The sequence below is a fragment of the Equus przewalskii genome, chromosome 21 (genome assembly GCF_037783145.1).
Source record: "Equus przewalskii isolate Varuska chromosome 21, EquPr2, whole genome shotgun sequence".
Taxonomy (NCBI): domain Eukaryota; kingdom Metazoa; phylum Chordata; class Mammalia; order Perissodactyla; family Equidae; genus Equus; species Equus przewalskii.
In genome coordinates, this window is record NC_091851.1 from 198,679 (window position 1) to 219,856 (window position 21,178).

Below are 21,178 nucleotides of genomic sequence, written 5' to 3' on the forward strand. Positions count from 1 at the left end.
GAAGAGGCTCCTCCGTGCTTCAACCACATGTGGTATGAAGGAAGATTCGAGACTGTACTGAGGCCACGGTGGAGGGGAAGGGCCATGGGGGTGCCCAGGAGGAGGAAATCACATCTGGGTGGGAGGATCACAGAAAATTTCATAACGGATGTGTAGCCATGAAGGATGAATAAAAAGACTTAAAATTTATTTAACAGGAGTAACAAACGAAAAACTAAAAGTCAATTCCAGTAAGAGAGAACACATAGTCCTTAAGTCAGCAACCATTAATATGGTCTGCAGCCTCCAGTTTTTCTTATACGTATTTTAATTATAAAAGAAATACTGTAGAAAAAAATGAAATGCAAAAAGTATAAGGAAAATAATAATTCCCCTATAATTCTGCCATTCAGTAATAACCAGTGTTTATGTTTTGATATAAACCTGTGTTTCCAACACAGTGGCCACATGTGGTTATTTAACTTAAATTTAAATGAAATAAAATTAAAAACATCACTGTAATTTCTGCATCACATCCTTCTTATTTCTGTCTTTTCATTTATCATGATTGTATCATCCTTTATAGGTTCCTAGTTAGTTATGAAAATTGTCTTTCCCTTTAGGAGCACAATAGTTTATGACATTATTTTTGAGTTTAGAGAAACTGTGCGGGCTCATGCAGTGGGACGGGACTTGGCCCTGGGGGTGAATCTTGGCGGTTTCCCTTATTAGCTGTTTGAGCTTAGGGAAGTGTCTTAACTTCTCTGAGGTTCTGCTTCTGCAGAGTCAAGTGGGGGTCACAGGAGGCTCTTTGTGGGGTTATGAGTTAGTGCACAAATGGAGCACAGTAAGGATCAATGACCATTAGCTCTCCCATTCCTTGCCCCGCCTGCTCCACAGTTGGGCCGTTGAACCCTTACCAGGTTTTAAAGTATAACCTACAGCACAACAGAAAACATCCTTGTACAACTTGTTTTTGAATTTTTCCTTGAAATGTATACCCCAGAGTGGTACAACTGGTCATAGGCCACAATAGTTTATATGCCTCTTCTCATGAATTTCCAGATAACTCTCAGAGACATTGCATCAGTCTGCAGAGCCTCTGGCCAAGCTGGGCAGCATTATTGCGACCCTCACAGCCCTGCCATTAGTGACTGAAGTTCCACTCTGCTGGCTTAAATCCTGAGGGAGTAGCTAGTGCAGGAGTGAATTCAAGAGCTGGAGCAGGTGGGTACCTGAACAGGTGGGGTGTAGGGAGCATTCCAGATTTATTGTCCCTTGAGAAGTCTGCAGTTGGAAGAGGGTCCAGGTAAGAAGATAAGTTTGGAAGTATCCTACCAGGAAACTCCTGCACCTAGACTGTCATGACATCTGTGGGCAATTTTGACCTCCGTGTAAACTGGGAACTTTTGCAGCCGATCAGACTTAGACCACCAGGAGCAAATCTGCAGTCCCACGAAATTAGCTTTACTGACCCACTGCAGTGAGGCAGCGGCACGCGGTGGGACCGCGGGGCTTCCTGAGAACAGAGGAAGAGGCAGAGTTCCTGTGGGGTTTGGGGAAACTGACATGAAGCAGTGTTCCCACAGGCTCAGAGCAAAGCAGGACTGTGTGCCAGTGGCCCCGGGCCCTGTGTGCTTGGGCACCGGCATTAAGCAGATGTGGGAAGCTGTGTCCAGAGACCCTTCATCTGCAGCTGCACCAGGGGTGGGATGGAGGAGGCTGTGTCTCTGTCAGTGACCCGGATCCTTGCCCCTGTAATTTAGAGGGGAAAGTGTCTGAGGGCCCCTGACTTAGGGAACAAGGTTTCTCAGTGAGTAGGGAAGTGGTGCACCCTCAGGGAGGGGTTGTAGCGACACTTGAGGGCCACAGTGTGCCCTGGGCAAAGCTGTCCCCTGTTCACTAGCAGCGTCTGTCACCCCAGTCTGAGGATCACAGGCAGGTTGGCACTTTCTCAGTATAAACTAAGTTTTACTTTAACTGGTATTTTGAGAGCCACCCCAGCCCACAACGCAGGAGACCAGGCGCACCAGGCGTCGGTGGCTGGCTGCCTTTCAACGTGTACTCTGTGTTCCTTGACGTTGACCAGACCTCGGCCACATCCGGCACCAGGGCACTCGAGTTGAGGGCGGTTGGTGACCTTGGGCAGGCGATAGACGCCACCCGGAAATCCCAAAAGCCCAGAGGGCAGGGTCCTGTCCCCTGACTGCCCTGGGGCAGGGGCATCAAGGAGCTCGCGCTTCCGTTCCCGAGTCATCCAGCTCCTCCAGTCGCCCTCCACTTCTGCCGGTCTCGGCCAACTTGGGATCAGATCTCAGCTCTTGGGCGGTCACTTCAGCTTTCTCATCTATAAAACTGGACGCCGCCACTGCCTAGGTCCAAGGACTAAAGCCCCTCCCCGCGGCCCCGCCCCTCCCCTCCCGCGGCCCCGCCCCTCCTCTTCCCCCGGCCCGGCCCCTCCCCTCCCGCGGCCCCGCCCCTCCTCTCCCGCGGCCCCGCCCCTCCTCTCCTGCGGCCCCTCCTCTCCCGCGGCCCCGCCCCTCCCGGCGGCCCCGCCCCGGCGCAGGGCGCAGGCGCGGTCCGTGTCAGCCGGCGTCGCTGCAGTCCCCGGCGCCACAGCCGCCGCAGCATCCCAGGTGTCCGCGTGTCCTCGCTGCCCTCGGTCTCCTTTTGCTCCTCTTCGCCTGGCGAGATGGCGAAGCCGCTGACGGACAGCGAGAAGCGGAAGCAGATCAGTGTGCGGGGGATCGCGGGGCTGGGCGACGTGGCCGAGGTGCGGAAGAGCTTCAACCGGCACCTGCACTTCACGCTGGTCAAGGACCGCAACGTGGCCACGCCCCGCGACTACTTCTTCGCGCTGGCGCACACCGTGCGCGACCACCTGGTGGGCCGCTGGATCCGCACCCAGCAGCACTACTACGAGCGCGACCCGAAGGTGAGGCGGGACCCGGCCTGGGCCGCGGGCCGGGGCGACGGCCGCCGGGCATCCCTCGCCGGAGGGACGCGCGCCGGCTCAGAGCGTCCGTGTTGAGCGCGGTGCCCCGGCCGCCCCCGCGGCGCCTCGGGTGAGGCCCCTGCCTCCCCCACCGCGCTTCCGCGGGGTCACCCGCCCTGCAGGGGCCCGGCCCGGTCATTCGCGCCCGGCCATCCAGGGCGCAGAGCGGATTCGGGCTGTCGTCTACCCCCGCGGCAGTCGGGTGTGCGGAGCCGAACGCGAAGGACCCTTGCGCGAGGAGCCCGGCCTTTCTGGGCTCCGCCGCTCCTCGGAATTTCCGAGCCCTGGAGCCCTGGCGGAATTTTCCGGGCTCTTGCCAGTCGTGAGCTTCCGTGATGGCTGCGCTGTCGGTGCCCGCCCCCCGCCCCGCTGTGTTTGTCTGCAGCCGCGAGTGGGAGAAAAGGGGACTGGAACCGAGCCTGGGCAGTTGATGTGTTGGAAGCGGGCGAGCTCAGTCATCTGCAGGAATTGGGAGGCCTTTTTTGGCTAGGCAGTGATCAGAAGAAAATTGTTGAGGATGGGCTGTAAAGCAGGAGGGAGCAGAAGCTCCCAGAAGGCGCCGTCCAAGAAGGCTCTGTGTGTGAGGTACCCACACCTTCCTTGAAGAACTTTACTTACAGTAAAGCTCATGGATATTGAGTACTTATTACTTCGTTTTACATCTTGCAGAAATTTATGTTTACACCAGAAAAATACAGAATGCACAGAAGAATAATCAGTGACGTGTATCCGTTACTGTTAACCGTATTAGAATATAGATGAATGTCCTTTCAGAGCTTTCTCTATTCCTAAATATACGTGCACATTTTTAAAAAGGTATTTTGCATACACAGTTTTGTGGCTTTTCTGTTTCATTCATCGACATCTGTAGCTTTTTCAACAGCTTTCCGAGTCAGTAAATATGTTTCTCCAGTATCATTAGCAGTTTTCACTTGACGGGTGTATGATAGTCTTGGCCAGCCCCCTGCTGCCAGTTTCTTTTTTGTTCTTGACCATGGAGAATTTTGTCCTTTCTATTGTACTAAGGTAAAGAGTGAAAATTGGTGAGGAAAGGGCACACTTGCAGTCCTGAAGTCAGTTTCAACGATCTGATTTGCAGTCTACACCTGGGCACTCGATAGTTGCTTTGTTGATAGTATTTTAGAGTATTTTTGTGGGGCGTTAAGAAATGTTTAATGATTACTAAGAGTGATGTTGATTGCTTTTCCAAACTTTTTCTGGGGCATTCTTTTAGAGAGATGGTAAAAAGGACAGATTTGTTAGAATATTAACTTGGCCTTTTCATATTTAGTATGCAAGACAGTGTAGAGAGAAATGGCACCAAATGGCTAAAAAAGGTTATTACAACAAGGAATTGGGATGACTTTGCCAGGGAAACTGGCCAAGAGGCAGTGGCTCCTCTAGAATTCCTTACTGATGGTAGAGCTCTGATTCACATCTTTTTTTTTTTTTTTTTTTTTGGCGAGGAAGATTGGCCCTGAGCTAACATCTTGTACCAATCTTCCTCGTTTTGCTTGAGGAAGATTGTCCCTAAACTAACATCTGTGCCAGTCTTTCTCTAGTTTGTATGTGGGATGCCACCACATTATGGCTTGATGTATAGTATATTGGTCTGTGCCCAGGATCCAAACCTGCGAATCCTGGGCTGTCAAAGTGGAGCACGTACACTTAACCACTGTGCCACCAGGACCACCCCCACAACATCATTTTTATTGCCTGGGTGTAGACGACAAGAGCGCGGCTTTGACTGCACATTCAAGGGCATTTCCCTGGAGCTGGACCAGGACACACCCCAACACCTTAGAGTTCCTGTTAGAGTGTTTATGTATGTTTAGATCCTAAAAAGGCCAGTGATGGGCTCAGGGATTGTGGAAATGTCCTTTCATAAACAGAATTAATCCCTCTAACAAAACAAGTTTGCTGATCCTCAGTGAGAGGTCTGAATTTTGATTGTTTACTGTGGTGGGTACAGGCAGAAACCTTTCTCTTTTAAAGAAACCACATGGCCTATAAATGGAAGGTTGTTTGCCTGTTCTGGATAGAAGGCCATTTAAAAATGGAAAATTGGAATATAAGTGCTTCAGTCTGGCTAATTCATGTTGAAAATGAGCTTGTCATCTTCTTTTTCTGCAAAAGCTGTATATTGTAATTGACCAGAAATAAGCCCATGAGGGTCAGAACCTGTGAGGGGAGGCGGGCTCCCAATAAAAATCCTGCAGAGCCGCACCCCAAGCCCTGGGAATGGCCTCGGGGACTCGTATGCTGAACTTCAGGCTGGGGTAGCCTGATGGTCTATGTTTAATAAACTAGAAGGCTTTTATTTATTATTTTTGTCTTTTCAGCAATTATCCAAGTCCTGATGATTATTGGAGGAAAAATTAGAAAACACAGATAAGCCAAAAGAAAAAATTAAGTAGAATCTCACCACCTAGTAATAACACTATAAATGCTATAAAAATTTTGTCTTCTCCCATCTTTTTTTCTATACTGGTAGGAACATTTGTTTTTATTACACAGAATAGCATCATACTGTACCTGTTGTTTTATAATTCTTTTAACTCTGTTTTTGGTAGTAGCTGAAACAATTGAAACTCGAGTGCTCAAAGGAAGATTTTTAAGGTAACCTGTCTGGCAGTTCAGCAAGTCAAAAAATCTGGCTAAAATTGAGAGGTTTGGGGGCTGGCTGGGTCGTGTAGTGGTTAAGTTCACCACTCCACTTTGGTGGCCTGTTGTTTGTGGGTTCAGATCCTGGGTATGGACCTACACACTACTCATCTAGCCATGCTGTGGTGGCATCCCACATACCAAATAGAGGAAGATTGGCACAGATGTTAGCTCAGAGACAATCTCCCTCACCAAAAAAAAAAAAGAAAATTGAGAGGTTTTTACTTGGCAGTGGGCAGCACTTAGTTCTGAAGATGGCTCAAGGATTCTCTGAAGTGACGGCAAGGTTGGGACACTACTCCAAACTCAGGAGCAGAGAACTGGATGGTGAGGGATGGCTTGCAGGAGCCCAAGCTCCTTTTAGTCCTGGCTTTACCTTTCAGCCTGTGCAACCTGGGGCTTGGGTGGATTTCTTAACCTTTCTTGGGCTTAGTTTTTTCATCATTAAAATTAAGGGGGATTGAGCTAGGTAATCCATTTCTGAGGTCCCTTATCATTCTAAAATGTTATGGTTTTGTGTTTGCTTATAAAATGTTCCCACTTTATATTGATATTCCATCTCTATCCAAAAAGAATTTGAGACTGCTTAAGTGAGATATAACACAAAAGTCTCAAATTAATAGAAGACCTCAAAGCGAAAGTGGCTGAGGGACAGTAAGGTTAAATTCAGGTGCAAGGTCAGGACACAAAATGCTGATATAAGTTCTGGCAGCCAGAGCAAGTGGTAGGTCGTGCCCAGTGATGGGAGTCATGGACTCTCTGCAGGAACTTCTAGAATGAGCAGGTGTGAGATTGCTTCCATGGGTCTTTAAAGCAGATGCTCTATGATGTGGACAGCTGGCCTGCTGCATCCCTGCTATGGATGAAATACTCAGTTTACTATGGCTCTTTCCCCTAAGCTCACAGCATGTCCACAATGATGGATTAAGGAAAAGCAGCTCTACCACAGGGCACAAAATGCTGTCTTATGTCTTTCTAATAAGATAATCATGATGAATAGAATCCATCTTATGGTTTGGCTGGACCCAAGAGTTAAAGGAAAATGACCTGGAACAGTGTTTTGTAGCCTGACTGCCTACAACCCCCACTTCTGGGATTTTGTTTTAATTCATCAGTGGTGGGACCAGCTCCTGGAATCTTTTTAACACACCCAGTTGTTCTGATGTGTGTCCACTTGTCTGTCTGAAGTTGACCTTGCGTCCCGCGGGCAGGTTTCCCTGATAGTGGATAGCTCAGTTATTCTCTCTGGCTAGAAGTTGATGATGGGCATATGTTCTGTGTTGCCGATCACCCTGGCAGCTTGCCAAGTGGAAGGTAGGGTGAAGTGCCGAGTCCCGCCCCGGCTGAGTCCAGGTTCCTGAGGGATGGACGGCGTCGGCGCAATGAGGGGAAAATAAAGAGGACGTGAGACTTGGGTTGGTGTTAGCAAGTCCAACTTTACTGTGCACAAGTGTCGTTTTTATATTTTTCAGGATTAGTACAGAAATACCTCTACAAATATTCTCAGAGAGATAAGGAAGTAAAAAAACGAGCACAAGAATATTTATTAGCATTCTATTCTATAGAGCATAAGGTTAATGGTAGTCTTCTCCGCAATTAACTAGTGTTTGTTGTCTCTAAGCTAAAAGAGATAGGTACCTAAACATCTGTTGTAATTCATGGTAAAGTTAAATCAAAGAGAGAAGGTCCAGGCCTCCGGACAGGACAGGACAGGACAGCATTCCGTCTGGTTATATCCCGGGGGAGCCATCCCTGCCTCCCTCAATCATTTACGCCATTAGTGTAGATGGTTAATGGGAACAAAAGGCGACTCCAGGGTGTCTTATCCCCAGGGCTATTTGCGCTCTCAGCCGGCAATTAAACATCTTTACATTCCTGTGCCCTTTAGGGGGTGAAAGCATTCCTTTGTCTTTTAGATTGTAGAGTTAACAGTCCCTTAAGCACACTGCCCGGAGAAAATATCATTTTGTTAGTAAAGTAAAGGGCTGAAAAGCTAAGCTAAACTATATATCTTCAAGAATAAAAACTAGAAATAAATATAGACATAACCTTGATAGAAAGCATACATATAATTCAGAAAATATCAGGGGTGTCGGCCGGCCATTCTTCACCGAGGGGCATCCCTGCACCCCTCGGCCCTTCTACTCATCAATTATTTATTATTTATTGCTTTTAGGAGAAAACCTCTATAACATTTTAACAGAAAGCAGAAGGTCAAGAATAATATATAGATACTTCTTGATCATCCAATTAACCAGCAAACTTGGAAGGACGATGCATATATACTTAGACAAAGAACTGGAGGGAGAAGGAAACATTAACCAGATGGAGGCCATAAACCTAATTCGACATCTTATCTGGGCAGGATTCCTTTCTGCTTGTCTCAAAGGGGACTGTGTGCTCCTCCATTAATTAACTGAAAAATATCTTGAAAGTTACCTGCAGGTGGTCACATTGTCTTACTATATTCAATTCTCCCGGGAGGTAGTGCCTCCCAAGCAGCCACCCAAAGGAGTGAAAACTGGAGGTTAAGAAAGGAAAAGGAATGAAGGGCAATTAGAAGCAGCACAGGTTTCAGAACTATGTGAGGGGCTGGCCGGTTATTCTTCACCAAGGGGCGACCCTGCACCGCTCAGCGTTAATCGGCTGGACCCTGTCAAACAGCCGATCAAATGATGTAGCCACGGCTCCCGGCAGTGAAGCCATCATTTTGTGAGATTAAGAAGCCTCTCAGAGAGCATGCCATGATTTTTTGTAGAAGACAGTTTGGCCTCTTCTCTTACAGGCTGTGATGGTTAATTTTCTCTATCAATTTGGCTGGGCCATGGTGCCCAGATATTTGGTCAAATATTGTTCTGGATATTTCTGTGAAGGTGTTTTTTTGGATGAGATTAACATTTAAGTCAGTGGACTTTGAGTAAAAGCAGATTAGCCTCTATAGTGTGGGTGGGCCTCCAATCAGTTGAAGGCCTTAAAGAGAACAAAGGCTGACACCCCACATCCCATCCCCACCCCCAGCCCTCCCAGCCAGAAGGAATTCTGCCTGCAGCCTGCCTTTGGACTCCAGCTGCAGCTAGCTCTTCCTTGCCTGCCGGCCTACCCCATCAGATTCTGGTCTCAGACCTCCTCAATCACATGAGCCAACTCCTTAAAATAAATCTCTCTATGTGTGCACTGTGGGTTCTTTCTCCCTGGGAGAGCCTTGTCCGGGCGCTGCAGATGGCTGCCAGGAGCCTTTGTGTCTTTATGAAGTACTAATCTTGCTTCTGCATCCCTGCCCTTAGTAAATGATTTTTTAAAACTTTGTTACATGACTTCAGACTTTAAAAAGTTGCAGGATAATACAAAAATTCCTATGTACTCTTCTCCCAGATTCCCCAAACATTAAACTTTTTAACACATTTGTAATGTCCCTTTCTCTGTATATATTAACACACTTTTTCTCTGAACCATTTGAAAGTAAATTGCAGACTTGATGCTCCTTTACCCCTAAAACTTGAGTGTGTGCTTCCGAAAATGGGAGAGAATCTCTTACACAGTCACAGGTATTGCTTACCCTCAGGATGCTCAGACTGACACAGTGCTGTCATCTCCAGATCTTACTCAGCCAGTTGTCCCGCTATTAAGAAATACAAATAAGAAAATTGAGAGAACTACATTTTTTTAAAGATTGGCCCCTAAGCTAACATCTGTTGCCAGTCTTCTTCTTTTGTTGTTGTTTTTCTCCCCAAAGCCCCCCAGTACATAGTTGTATATTCTGGTTATAAGTGCCTCTAGTTGTGGCATGTGAGACGCCGCCTCAGCAGGGCCTGATGAGCGGTGCCATGTCCACATCCAGGATCTGAACCAGCGAAGCCCTAGGCCGCCAAAGTGGAGCGCACGAACTTACCACTCGGCCGCTGGGCCGGCCCCTGAGAGAACTTTATAAGCCTTTTCAGATTATACCTAATTTATTTTTTCATTAAACAGAGCAAGGCTTTAAGCCATTTAGAAACCCACATATACTAAGACATCAAGCAATTAAACAGGAGATAGCTGGCTTTTTTCTACTTTATGCAGAATGGAGTTCTTAGGATACGGTGATGGGCAAGAAAGAACACAAGTTTAGAAAGATAATTAGACAACAGAGAAGTTTGGTTAACAATGTCTTCAACGGGATCTCATGGAGTAGGAATTATATATAATTTCAGTTTTAGCTGAGTCTCTTCTCTCAGCCTTTAAACCTAGTTTAAAATGAAAGGTGGAAGTGGCTCTTTAAAATGCTGACCAGCACCACGTTAGTTATAAATATAGTTTGGCATAGTCCCGGTCACTTAGGCTCTGGCTTATCTGTCACTGATAAGGAGCCTTCTGTGATGGTCTGGCTCTGGGATGGGAGCGAGTAGACATTTGATAGAGCTTAACAGTTTGGAAGTGGCAAGCAGAGGTCTGTAAAAGTGTGAGGTCATGGAGTGCAAAATAAATTTATTTCCTAGAGAACGAAGTGATCTCTAAGATCACTGTCAGTCCTCACTTTCTATAATTTTATGACGTTTACACTTTCCAGCTGACTTTGAGCAGATAGACCCATGTTCTAGGCCTAGGTGCCAGTACCTGAAGTGAAAAGTTAAACCTGTGACCCACGTGGAGACAGAATCCACCAGATGCTCATGGGAAACCAAGTTTCCATGGCACTTAATTCTAAAAGAAAGTACTCTAGTGTGACCTCATAGGTTGGGGGCTTAGGAGATGTGGTGCGTGATGCTCAGCATCCTTATACACACACTGTGGTTTTATAAAGCTGCTCCTGGCGTGACGCTCCAAAAGGCGCCTGAGACGCAGTGGAGTGGACGTGGCCAGTGGAGGTGAGGGTGAGCCTCAGCTATCTGGCGGGGGTCCGCCCCCTCCTAGCAGTCCTCCTCTCACTGGGCTGGCCTGCTGTGTGGAGAGCAGCCAGCGGGAGGCAGCTTTCTCTTCCTGTGGAAGCAGAGGTCTGGCCAGGGAGGTGGCCCCGGTGCATTTGGAGAGGCCAGGGACCCTCCAGAGCTGGCCGGTGGAATGCTGTGCTCAGGCTGTGTTGGGTCAGTGGTCACTGTCCCTGTATCATGTCAGCCAGCTCTGTCCTGTGTGGCAGGGACCTGGTAGTCTGCCGCGGGAGCCACTCTGTGCCTTCTTAGCCACCTTGAGATGGCACCTGGTGTGTTAAGACGTGGCTGCCGCACAGACAGAAGACTGTAGACAAGAGGAGCGTTGCTGTGTCTCCTGGGCTCAGGATGACACGTCCCTGGCCTGATCTGCCTGTAGAATCAGGTTCTCCCTGGTGCTGAGAGCAGTTGCCCCCTCTGTGCCTTGTTGCCCACTGTTGGAAAAGTTCTTTCTCTCCTTTTCCTGCAGAGCATTCAGGCCTTTCAGTTAAAGACTCTAAACATCCTTTTAGGAGAGGGAAAAGAAATTGGAGATCTCTAAAAGTCCAGTTCTATTAATTAATCTCCGTTGTGTAAAGAGCAAAATAAGTCTCTACTTGTTGATATTAAACTCCATTTCCACAGATAGAGTTCATTGCCTCCGAAGATATCTTCAGAATAACGTGTAATATTCGTATCGATCATCTTACCGTCCGTTTGCGCCGGAGAGCTTCTGTTATGCTTTTTTGTGATGTTGCCTATTGGTGTAGGCTTTGTGTGTAATTAACTCAATTAAAAAAAATGAAGGCTGCCTCTAGGCCACTTCATACTTGTTATGGTCATATTGCAAGAAGGGACCGTACAAGAGAGATTGGCAGCCCAGTTCAACACCACAGGCAGCAGGCCCCCCAAGAGCTGCTGCAGAGAGGGTGAGGGTCCCAGTTTTCTCAGGCTGAAGCTGGAGAGTGTCTGGTTCCCCAGCCAGTCCTCCTGGCCTTGCTCCAAGGTTGCACAGACGGCGGTCAGGGAGGTGGGAAAGAGGCTGGACTGGGCCTGGGATGGCCATGGGCCTTCCGCAGCAGAGCTCAGGGCCGACGAGGAGAGGATCCCTTGCAGGCAAGGCGCCTAGGCTGCTTCTTGGACCCAGCCTGTGCCCTCAGGCAGTTTTTTCCAAAAGTGCTCCCTGAAAATCTGGTCGGGTGAGGGAAACAGCATTGCCCGAGTTGAAGCCTAGCCCTGTGTTGAACTCCTAGGTGGATGTGGTGTTCTCAGGGAGGTGAAGGGACCCAGGTCCCCCCGCTGGCTTAGACCCCATTGTGCACGGTTCAGTAGTTCGTGTATCCCCTCGGCTGGCTCCTCCAGCAAGCCTTCTTCAGTCGGATGGTTTTCATTCTGAACCATCTTAAGGAAACTGGGCAAAACAAAATCAACACATTTAAGGAAACTATAAAAGTTCTTAAAAGAAATCTCTGAAACAACAAGCTGCAGACTGAGTCCGGAGCTGTGCTGAGCAGGGCCCGCAGTGGCGCCTGGCTTAGTGCTGACTCTCGCCTGTCTCTTGTGAGAGGTGGTATTTGGGGCACCCGCTGCCCTGTTGCTTCTGCTCCCCTCTTATGCAGAGCTGCGGCAGGAGGCGCCCCCTGCTCGCTGCAGTTAATGAAACTGCTGAACCCTCAGCATCTGTGCTCAGCTCGGAGGAAAATGAAAGATCCACAGTTTTAAAACTAGGCCAACATTTTGTTCCTCAGTATCCATCCCATAGAAAAAAGGGGTAATCGAGTTCTTTCTTTTTCTTAAAGATTGGCACCTGCGCTAACATACATTGTCAAACTTTTTTTGTTTTTCTTCTTCTCCCTGAAGTCCCCCACTACATAGTTGTCTATTCTAGATGTGAGTGCCTCTGGTTGTGCTATGTGGGACGCCGCCTCAGCGTGGCCTGATGAGTGGTGCCATGTCCCCACCCAGGATCTGAACCAGTGAAACCCTGGGCCGCCTCAGCGGAGCGTGCGAACTTAACCACTGGGCCGTGGGACTGGCCCCTCGAGTTATTTTCTTAGTGCCAGTTTAAAGTAAGAAACTTTCACTTTGAGAGATCAAACTATAGCAACTTTAGAAATACGTATTTATAGTGAAGGGCAGAATAAAAACATCTTGATCATACTCCTGACCTGCCGATTTTTTATAAAACCTCTTGGAGAGATCCCCAAAAGTGGGCATGTGGGGGAGAAATGAGCCTTCGTGTGTGCGCAGGAAAAGGGAGTGACTGTGCTCGAACTTCTCCACGCTCCACTCAGACTCTGGGTTTGCTGGGCTCCCGGTGTTCTCAGGGTTAATCGTTAAGCCTTGTCTAGAGGGAGTGGGGGCGCGGTGCTATGGAAACCACATATAATAACAACAACTCAGTTCAAGTGTAGTGTAAGTAGCGTCCAAGATGATGAGAAGGCAGGAAGAAGCAGAGGACCGTGAGCAGTCTGGACAGCAGGGTACTCGGCGTGCTGGGTGAATGGGTTCATTCATTACACTGCTGCTTGTGATTTAAAGGATGGTAGAATTTGGATAGTAATTTAGAAGCCGTACATTCTGGGGCTGGCCCCGTGGCCGAGTGGTTAAGTTCGCGCGCTCCGCTGCAGGCGGCCCAGGGTTTCGTTGGTTTGAATCCTGGGCGCGGACATGGCACCGCTCATCAGACCACGCTGAGGCAGCCTCCCACATGCCACAACTAGAAGGACCCACAACGAAGAATATAATACAACTAGGTACCGGGGGGGGGCTTTGGGGAGAAAATGAAAAAAAAAAAAAAAAAAGCCGTACATTCAAATGATCAAGAAAGTAAAGAAAAGCTGTCAAAGATTGAGCCCCATATGGTGTTTGGTTTGTGTGCTTGTTCTTTTAATTTGTAGATTTAAAAACTGTACAGAAAGTTTTCTTAAATTATATATTGAAAAATATTTTGGCAGTTTATTCAGTTTCTTTTTTCAGGGACACTAATTATGCAGATGTTAGGTATCCTTTGTCTTCCACGTGGACATTTTTCTCTCCTTTTCATGCTTTTCCCCCGTTTTGTTCACTTTTCCTCAGCCAGGTTTTTGTTTCCAGCTTCGCCCTTGTTGTGCATTGAGTGGTGCCTCCATTTCTGTGATGGTTTTGTTTCTTAGTCATTTTATTTTGCCCCTGCTTCGTCTGACCAGTGTTTCTTGTTTTCTTGGATGACTCTGCATTTGCGCCTTTCATTTGCCCCTTGGTAAACGCTGGGTGTCCTTTGCCCACTCTGTTTCCTTCCTCTCGTCCTGTTCTCATTCTCCGGATGTGGAGCCTGCACTGCATCTCTTGGAGTGGAGGGAATTCTTCCTGAACTAGTTGTTTGCAGCTGGACAATGAGGCAGGGGCCTGGTGTGTGCAGCCTGGAGTGAGCACACTTGGGTTCCCAGATTTATGAGTGTATACGTGTGTTAGTGTGTGTGCACACAGGTGTGAGTGTGCACTTATATGAGTGCACTGTGAGGGAGTGTGAGTGTGCACACATGCAAGTATACACATGAATGAGTGTGAGTGTGCGTATGTGGGTGTGAAATGCTCACAAGGCAGAGACAGGCGCTGGTGAGTCACCCTCGTCCCCTCCCTGCAGCTTGGTGGCAAAGAGGCACGAGGGCCAGTCTTCTAGTTTACTTCTACCTGCCCCGACTTTCCACCTCTGTGTTCTTCAGTCAGTTTTAGGGAGAAGCGGGCAGAGGCCTGTTTATTGTACCATCTTTACAAGTGGAAGTATTCTATTTTATATACAACATTTATTTTATTGTAATCTGTCAGATTTTTGTACATCATTTCAACTGGTGTTTGTGGTAACAGCGTTACTGAGATAAAATTCACATACTGGGTAATTCACCCATTTAAAGTGTCCAATTCAGTAGTTTTGATTTATTCAGAGTTGTGCAACCATCACCACAATTAATTTTTGAATGTTTTCATTACCCCAGAAAGAAACCCCACACCTTTAGCTGTCACCCATCCCAATCTCCCTGTCCCCTAGCCTTAGGCAGCTAATTATCCACTTTCTGTTTCTGTAGATTTACCTATATTCCATGTAAGGGGAAATCATACAATATGTGGTCTTTTGTGACTGGCTTCTTTCATTTAGTGTAATGTTTTCTAGGTTCATTCTCGCTATAGCGTGTATCAGTACTTGATTCCTTTTTATGGCTGAATAATATTCCATTATATGGCTATACCACATTTTATTTATCCATTCATCATTTGACGGGCATTTAAGTTGTTTACACCTTTTGGCTGTTACGTCCAAGTTTTTGAGTGGATATCAGTTTTCGTTTCTTTTGGATATAAGCCTAGGAGTGGAATTGCTGGGCCAAGTAGTAACTCTGTTTAACTTTTTGAGGAACTCCCAGGCTGGTTTCCAAAGTAGCTGTACCATTTTATAATTCCACCAGGTGTGTATGAGGGTTCTGATTTTTTCACATCCTAGCTGACATTTATTGTTATCTGTGAGGCACAGATCTTCTGCCACTGATAAGCCCCACCCCCCACAGGACCACACACACCCTCAACACAGTCCTGCTGTTGGGTGGGGCCAGTCCCTAGGGTTGGCTGCCTGACCTGGCTGAAGTGGATTAAATCTGCACTCTAGTGGGTGGGGCAGCCCCTTGGGCTATCAGGGCAGGGGAAGAACTCTAGTGGTGTCTGCCAGCGTCTGTGTCAGCACGCCTGGACTAGGTGACAACAACGGCCACCACCAATGTCTCAGTCTCTGGAGCGGTCTCTCCTGTCACCGAGATGCACCCAGAGCCTACCAGGTGAGTCTCTTCACCAAAGGACTGTTAGCCTTCTTTCTGGTGATTTTAGGTTGCTCTCTGAGTTGGGTGAATTTGTGCGTGGGCCTTTTAAGAGCTGGATTTTTTCCGCTTTCCTCCCATAGCTTTTCTAGGGGTATTCCCCGTTGTGGTTAATATTCAGCAAAGCCAGCTAGTAGGACACTCGTCTCAGTTGTGCTGAGTCTGAAGGATGCTTATAGCAGTTAACGGCCCCCGCTCAGGACCTCACTCCTCCAGGGTGGGCTGCGTACCTTAGGGTGGCTCCTGCCCGGCTGGCTGTGAAGCTCCGTGGCTCGTGAAGGTGGCTTTTTCCTTTCCAGAAGGAATTTCTGCCTCTTCTGCCTCCGTCAGGACTGTCCCTTGTTGTGGGAGTTCTTTTTATCCCGTTTTCAGTTCTCTCTCTGGCATATTTTTCCCAAGAATAGTTGTAACCTGGTTGTGTTTGTGGGAGGAGGTGAGTTCAGAGTCTGCCTACTCTGCTGTCTTGACAAGATCTGTTAGCATCTGATGACTTTGGTTATTGCCATCCTAGTGGATGTGAAGTGGTATGTCCTTGTGGTTTTGATTTGTATTTCCCTTATGATTGGTGATGTTAGGCATCTTTTCATATGCCTATTGACAATTTGTATTTTCTTTGGAAGATGTTTGTTTAGATCCTTTGCCCAGCTAACCACTGGGTCATCTTTTTATTATTGAGTTGTATATATATTTTAGATGCAAATCTCTTATCAGTTATATGATTTGCAAATATTTCCCCCCATTCTGTGGCTTTTCTTTTTTACTTTCTTAATGGTATAAAAGGTTTTTAGGGGCCGGCCTGGTGGTGCAGCGGTTAAGTTCGCATGTTCCGCTTTGGCGGCCCAGGGTTCGCTGGTTCGGATCCAGGGTGCGGACATGGCACTGCTTGGTGAGCCACGCTGTGGCAGCCGTCCTACATATGAAGTGGAGGAAGATGGGAACAGATGCTGGCTCAGGGCCAGTCTTCCTTGGCAAAAGGAGAAGGATTGGTGGCAGATATTAGCTCAGGGCTAATCTTCTTCAAAAAAAATTTTTTTAATGTTGATGAAGTCCAGTTTATCTATTTTTTGTTACTTGTGTTTTTTATATCCTATCAAAAGAAACCATTGCCTATTCCAAGGTCATGGAGATTTACTTCTGTGTTTTCTTCTAAGAGTTTTATAGTTTTGGTTCCTACATTTAGGTCTGTGGTCCATTTTGAATTAGTTTCTGTATATGGTGTGAAGTAGGGTCCAGCTCCATTCTCTTGCATGTGGCTGTCCAGTTGTAGCAGCATCATCAGTTGAAGAGATGATTCCTTCCCGCTGAGCTCTGTGGGCACCCTTGTGGAAAATCACTTGACCACAAATGTGAAGGTTTATTTCTAGACTCTGTTCTATTCCGTTGCTCCACGTGTCCATCCTTATGCCAGTACCACACAGTCTTGATGACTTTAGTTTTGTACTAAGGTTTGAGATTAGGAAGTGTGGGTCCTCCAACTTTGTGCTGCTTTTTCAAGATTGCTTTGACTGTTTCAGATCCCTTGCATTTCCGTCTGAATATCAGCATCAGCTCGTCAGGCTGCAGGGAAGCCAGCTGGAATTTGACAGGGCTTGTGTGGAGTCTGCACATCTGTTTTGGAAGTGTTGCATCCTGACAATGTAAAGCCTTCAACTCAGTGACATGGGATGTCCTTCCATTTACTTAGGCCCTCTCCTGTGTATTTTGGAAGTTGAGAGCTCCTTTCTCCCGGGCCCATCCTTTGAGGCTGCTTCTTGGTTCTGAGAAGAACAGTTTAGAAACTGCTGCAGTGGCATGTGGAGTCATGGTGCAGGCGCTGCTGGGAACCCAGAGGGGCTGCTGTTGCCTCCTGGCTGCGGACGGTGCTGAGTTTCTCAAAATGTTTCTGGTCAGCTGCTGGCCAGAATTCTAAATGGGATGTAGAAAACACACTTGAAGAGCATGACTTCATGGAGTGTGGGTTCCCATGCTGATGGTGCAGCAGTGAGGGCCTCTTCTGTCAGTCAGGCTGCCGTCCACGGGCATCCCAGTAAAGTCCAGAAGCCCTCCTTGCATTCTAGGGAGAGTGAACCCTGCCTTTTCTCTCCCTGCATTCTGCAACCCCTAGGGAAATAGATTTTTAAATTGTATTTCGGAAGTTTTAACCTACAGGAAAGGTAACACCATGGTTCGGTCAGTACACTCGCCTGAATCCAAGTTGTGTACTCTCTCGTCATGCACATGCGCACACTCACAGTTAAGAGCCTGATTTTGTTTCTTAATGTTTTCTTTAGAAGGAATACTAGATTTAAGAGGGCTGCAAAGACGGTGTGGAGTCCCCGTGTGCCCTCCACTCGGCTCCCATGTCAGTACTTTGTGTGACCAAAGTGAGCACACTTATCACACGAAGCAGCCAGTGCCGGCTCGGCACCTGCTTCCCGGTCCACCGGTGTTTGCTCTGCATCCTTCCTCTGTCCCTGGACCCAATCCAGGTCCTCACCGAGTTCGGTGGTTGGGCCTCCTCAGTCTCCTGCCATCTGCTGTGGTTTGTTGATCTCTCCTTGTCTTCCATGACCTTGAGAATCCAGAGAATACTGGTCAGCATTTCATAGAACGTCTCTCAGTTTGGTTTTCTCACAATTAGTCTGGGGTTAGGCAGTTTTGGAAAGAATCTCTCTGGAGAAAGTCCCCTTCCCATCACAGCATATCACCGTGGCGTGTTACTGGTGAGTTAACCTCCATCGCTTGGGGAAGGCAGCCTCAGCCGGGTCTCTGGCTGTGAAGTGAGTTTTCCCTTTTCAGACTGTTCATTAGAAGGCAGTCACCGGGTCCAGCCCACCCTCAAGGGAGGGGAATGAACACCACCTCCTGGAGGAAAGGATGTCAGAGAGTTTGGGGACGTTTGTTAAAGCCACCGTGGCATTTAACGGCTGTCTAGGGGAGGGACTTAGAGGCCATGCAGATGTCCCGCCAGTCCTGAGAGCTGTGCCCACTGGGTTCGGTGTTAACTCTGGCTCGTGTTGGCAGCAGTTACTACCATGATGTTCTTGTGATTTTTCTGTTCCTCTCATGCCTTCTATGTTTATTAATTGGAAGAGTTCTCTCTTCCTCCACACTTATTTTCCCCAGGCCTTCCTTTTGATGGCACAGCAGGAGGCAGCACAGAGCCCTGTGTAAGAGCAGGACTCTGAGCCATCAGCTACCACCATCCCTGCCCCTTGCTGGGTTGTGAGGAGTAAATGGTCCTGGGCAAGGGGCGCACTTAGGACCCTGTTCTGCACCCAGTAGGTGTTGGTGGTTGTCCTCCTCATTTACATGGAGCTGTCTTAAAACCAGCAAACAAGCAGCAGGCAAAAACCAGACTTCTTCCTGATAGAAATGGATGTGTCCACCCATCCATCCCAGTGTGTCGACTGTGCTGTTTATTGAGTACTTAAGGTGGGTGTCAGGAGCTGTTAATACTTGAAAATATTCCCCCCTTACAGGGCTGTTTTATCCTGTTAGAGATGTAAAGAGGTCACTTGCTTGAGGGCGCACGACTGGGAGGAGGCCGAGCTAAGCCCAGATCAGCTCTGCCTGGTTCTGGGAGCCTTGATCCCCACCAGCGGGGAGAGGTTGGTTTATATCCCCTGGGGACTCCAGAAGGGCAGTGAACAGAGGCTCTGCTCTAGGAGGTCCCCTGGTGGGCTACCCTTGGATGGCTGAGGATGGCCAAGGCGAAGTGAGTGAGACCATTTTGGCACGTGCAGGTAAGTGCAGGGTTAACGTGAGTGACACCCTTGCATGGGTGCTCTTAGGGATGACACTGCTGTCATCTGCCTCGTGCGTGGGGATGGAGCGAGAAGTCTAAGATGCTTTCTTCTGCCTCCTCAGCGCATCTATTATCTTTCCCTGGAATTCTACATGGGCCGCACGCTGCAGAACACAATGGTGAACCTGGGCCTTCAGAATGCTTGTGACGAAGCCATCTATCAGGTATGGGTCCTTGGGGCCGGCTGGTGGGGAGCCTTGTGATGCAGTGAGGTTTTAGTACAGGCCTCACAGAGGCGATCACTGACATGAAGCTTTGCAGCCATCTAGGACCGGGGAGATGTCTTATGGTGTATTCTACCCTATGTGGCGGGGCATGAGTTGGTGGGCAATGCTTCTCTTTCCCAAGTGGAGGAAGTAAGAATTGGATGGGAAGCTAACACCCTGCAGTTCAAGGCCTGGTTGCATCGTGGTTGCTGAGGTTTGGAGGCTTCTAGAAACCACTGTACTCCTCCTCACCCTACCAGAGGTGGGGACTGTGGCAGAAGTGGCCAGTGTTGTCCCATGTCTCCTTGCTTTATTGAACTGGTAACCTACCTCTGGCTTCCCTCCCCCATCCCTAAGATAACCTCCTGCGCTCATCCGACCCTCTAGTTATGAAGTTGTCCTTTCTCCCTGATCAGAGTAGAAACTGCCTTTGCGTCAGGCTTCTTCATTCACAGGTTCTTGCTGGGGGGCCTTTCACAGTTCATTTGCAGCTTTACAGCAGAGCTGGAATTGGTCAGGTCTGTTTTCTGTCTCTGTCCCCTCTCACTGGATGCCGTCTTTTCTCAGCCTGCACCAGGGCCTCCGTCTGGAATTGCCAGGATGTGAATACACAGCACTCCTGCCCTTTTGCAGTATGTGGAAGGGTCCCCACCAGAATTGTCCCTCCTCCCAGCACTTTCCACTGCCTCTGCTTTTGTCTGATTTTCTTTGGGGTGGGAGGTGCTCTGGGGGCCTTGTTGGAGGCGCTGTAGTGTGAGCCTTGCACCGCTGTCAGCCCAGCCTTGTGGGGGCACCTGTCTCCCCTCCAGGACTTAGTGATGAGGAGTGTCTGGGGTAGGTCATTTCATTTAGCACAATAAAACTTTGGAACAAAAATTTGACTCCTCAAAATAGGGATCTTATGATCAAAGGTACCTAAAAAGATAGAGGGTATCCTGGCCAGTGGTTTGTCATTTGAGTTCCATCTGCTGAGCATGAACGATCTAACATGTCTTTAGGGACTATAGACACACAATAGCTTAGCTCTTCAGTGGGATTGATGGGTGTGTAAAGTGTTTTCTTTTTTAAAACATTTTCTCTTTAAATAGTTCTTACAGATAGTAAAGATTTTAGGGAATGTTTATACCATACATAGGCAAGATTTGTTTGTAATTTTTTTTATAGAGATTGGCGCCTGAGCTAACATCTGTTGCCAATCTGTTTTTTTCGTTCTTCTTCCCAAAGCCCCCCCAGTACATAGTTGTATATTCTAGCTGTAGGTCCTTCTAGTTGTGCTGTGTGGGACGCCGCCTCAGCATGGCTTGATGAGCGGTGCTAGGTCCATGCCCAGGATCCAAACCGGCAAAACCCTCGGCCACCGAAGTGGTGCATGTGAACTTAACCACTCGGCCACGGAGTGGGCCCCTGTTTATAATTTTTATTACACAAATAATGTGTAAATTAAGAAGCTTAGAAAATACGGGAAGCATATGTCCTTTTAAATGTTGTACGTTTTCTTCCTTAAAAGTGTATCTCCCTTTCTGTGTAGCTTTTAATTAATCTTGTGTTTGAAAGGGTTTTATGATGGTGGAAGCTTTAGTGTCTCTAGGTACGCATTTGCTGGGCCCATCTAGTCCTGAGGCAGGGTACAGATGCTCTAAATGGAAACAAAAGAGGATGCAGGGCTTCGACAGGCCTCCTCCCCCAGGCCCCACATTTATGATGTAGCGTCAGAAATAAAACAGGGCACTACTGCATCACACAGGGTTGGGGAGGAGTTCTGGGGAGCCATTTACACTAAAGCTAGAGCTTCGGAAGCAGCCACTTTTTCCTGATTGAGC

The 21,178-nt window shown here is 48.0% G+C and overlaps 1 protein-coding gene and 1 long non-coding RNA gene across 4 annotated transcripts in view; both read left to right on the top strand.

The window, feature by feature from the left end:
- Positions 1-1,994: 1,994 nt before the first annotated feature.
- Positions 1,995-21,178, top strand: part of PYGB (glycogen phosphorylase B) — a 57,536-nt gene continuing 38,352 nt past the window's right edge. The window contains exons 1-2 of one of the 3 annotated variants that reach the window (XM_070588938.1): positions 1,995-2,914; positions 19,215-19,316. In XM_070588938.1, the coding sequence (XP_070445039.1) occupies positions 2,672-2,914; positions 19,215-19,316 (345 nt within the window). In that variant the 5' untranslated portion in view covers positions 1,995-2,671. Of the gene's footprint in view, positions 2,915-10,346; positions 10,483-19,214; positions 19,317-21,178 lie in introns of those variants that run through there. The other 2 variants (XM_008507122.2, XM_070588939.1) reach the window with 2 other exon arrangements.
- On the top strand, positions 3,396-5,432 carry LOC139078177 (uncharacterized). Its single transcript, XR_011531011.1, has 2 exons — positions 3,396-3,559; positions 5,317-5,432. It is a non-coding gene; the product is annotated as an uncharacterized lncRNA (long non-coding RNA).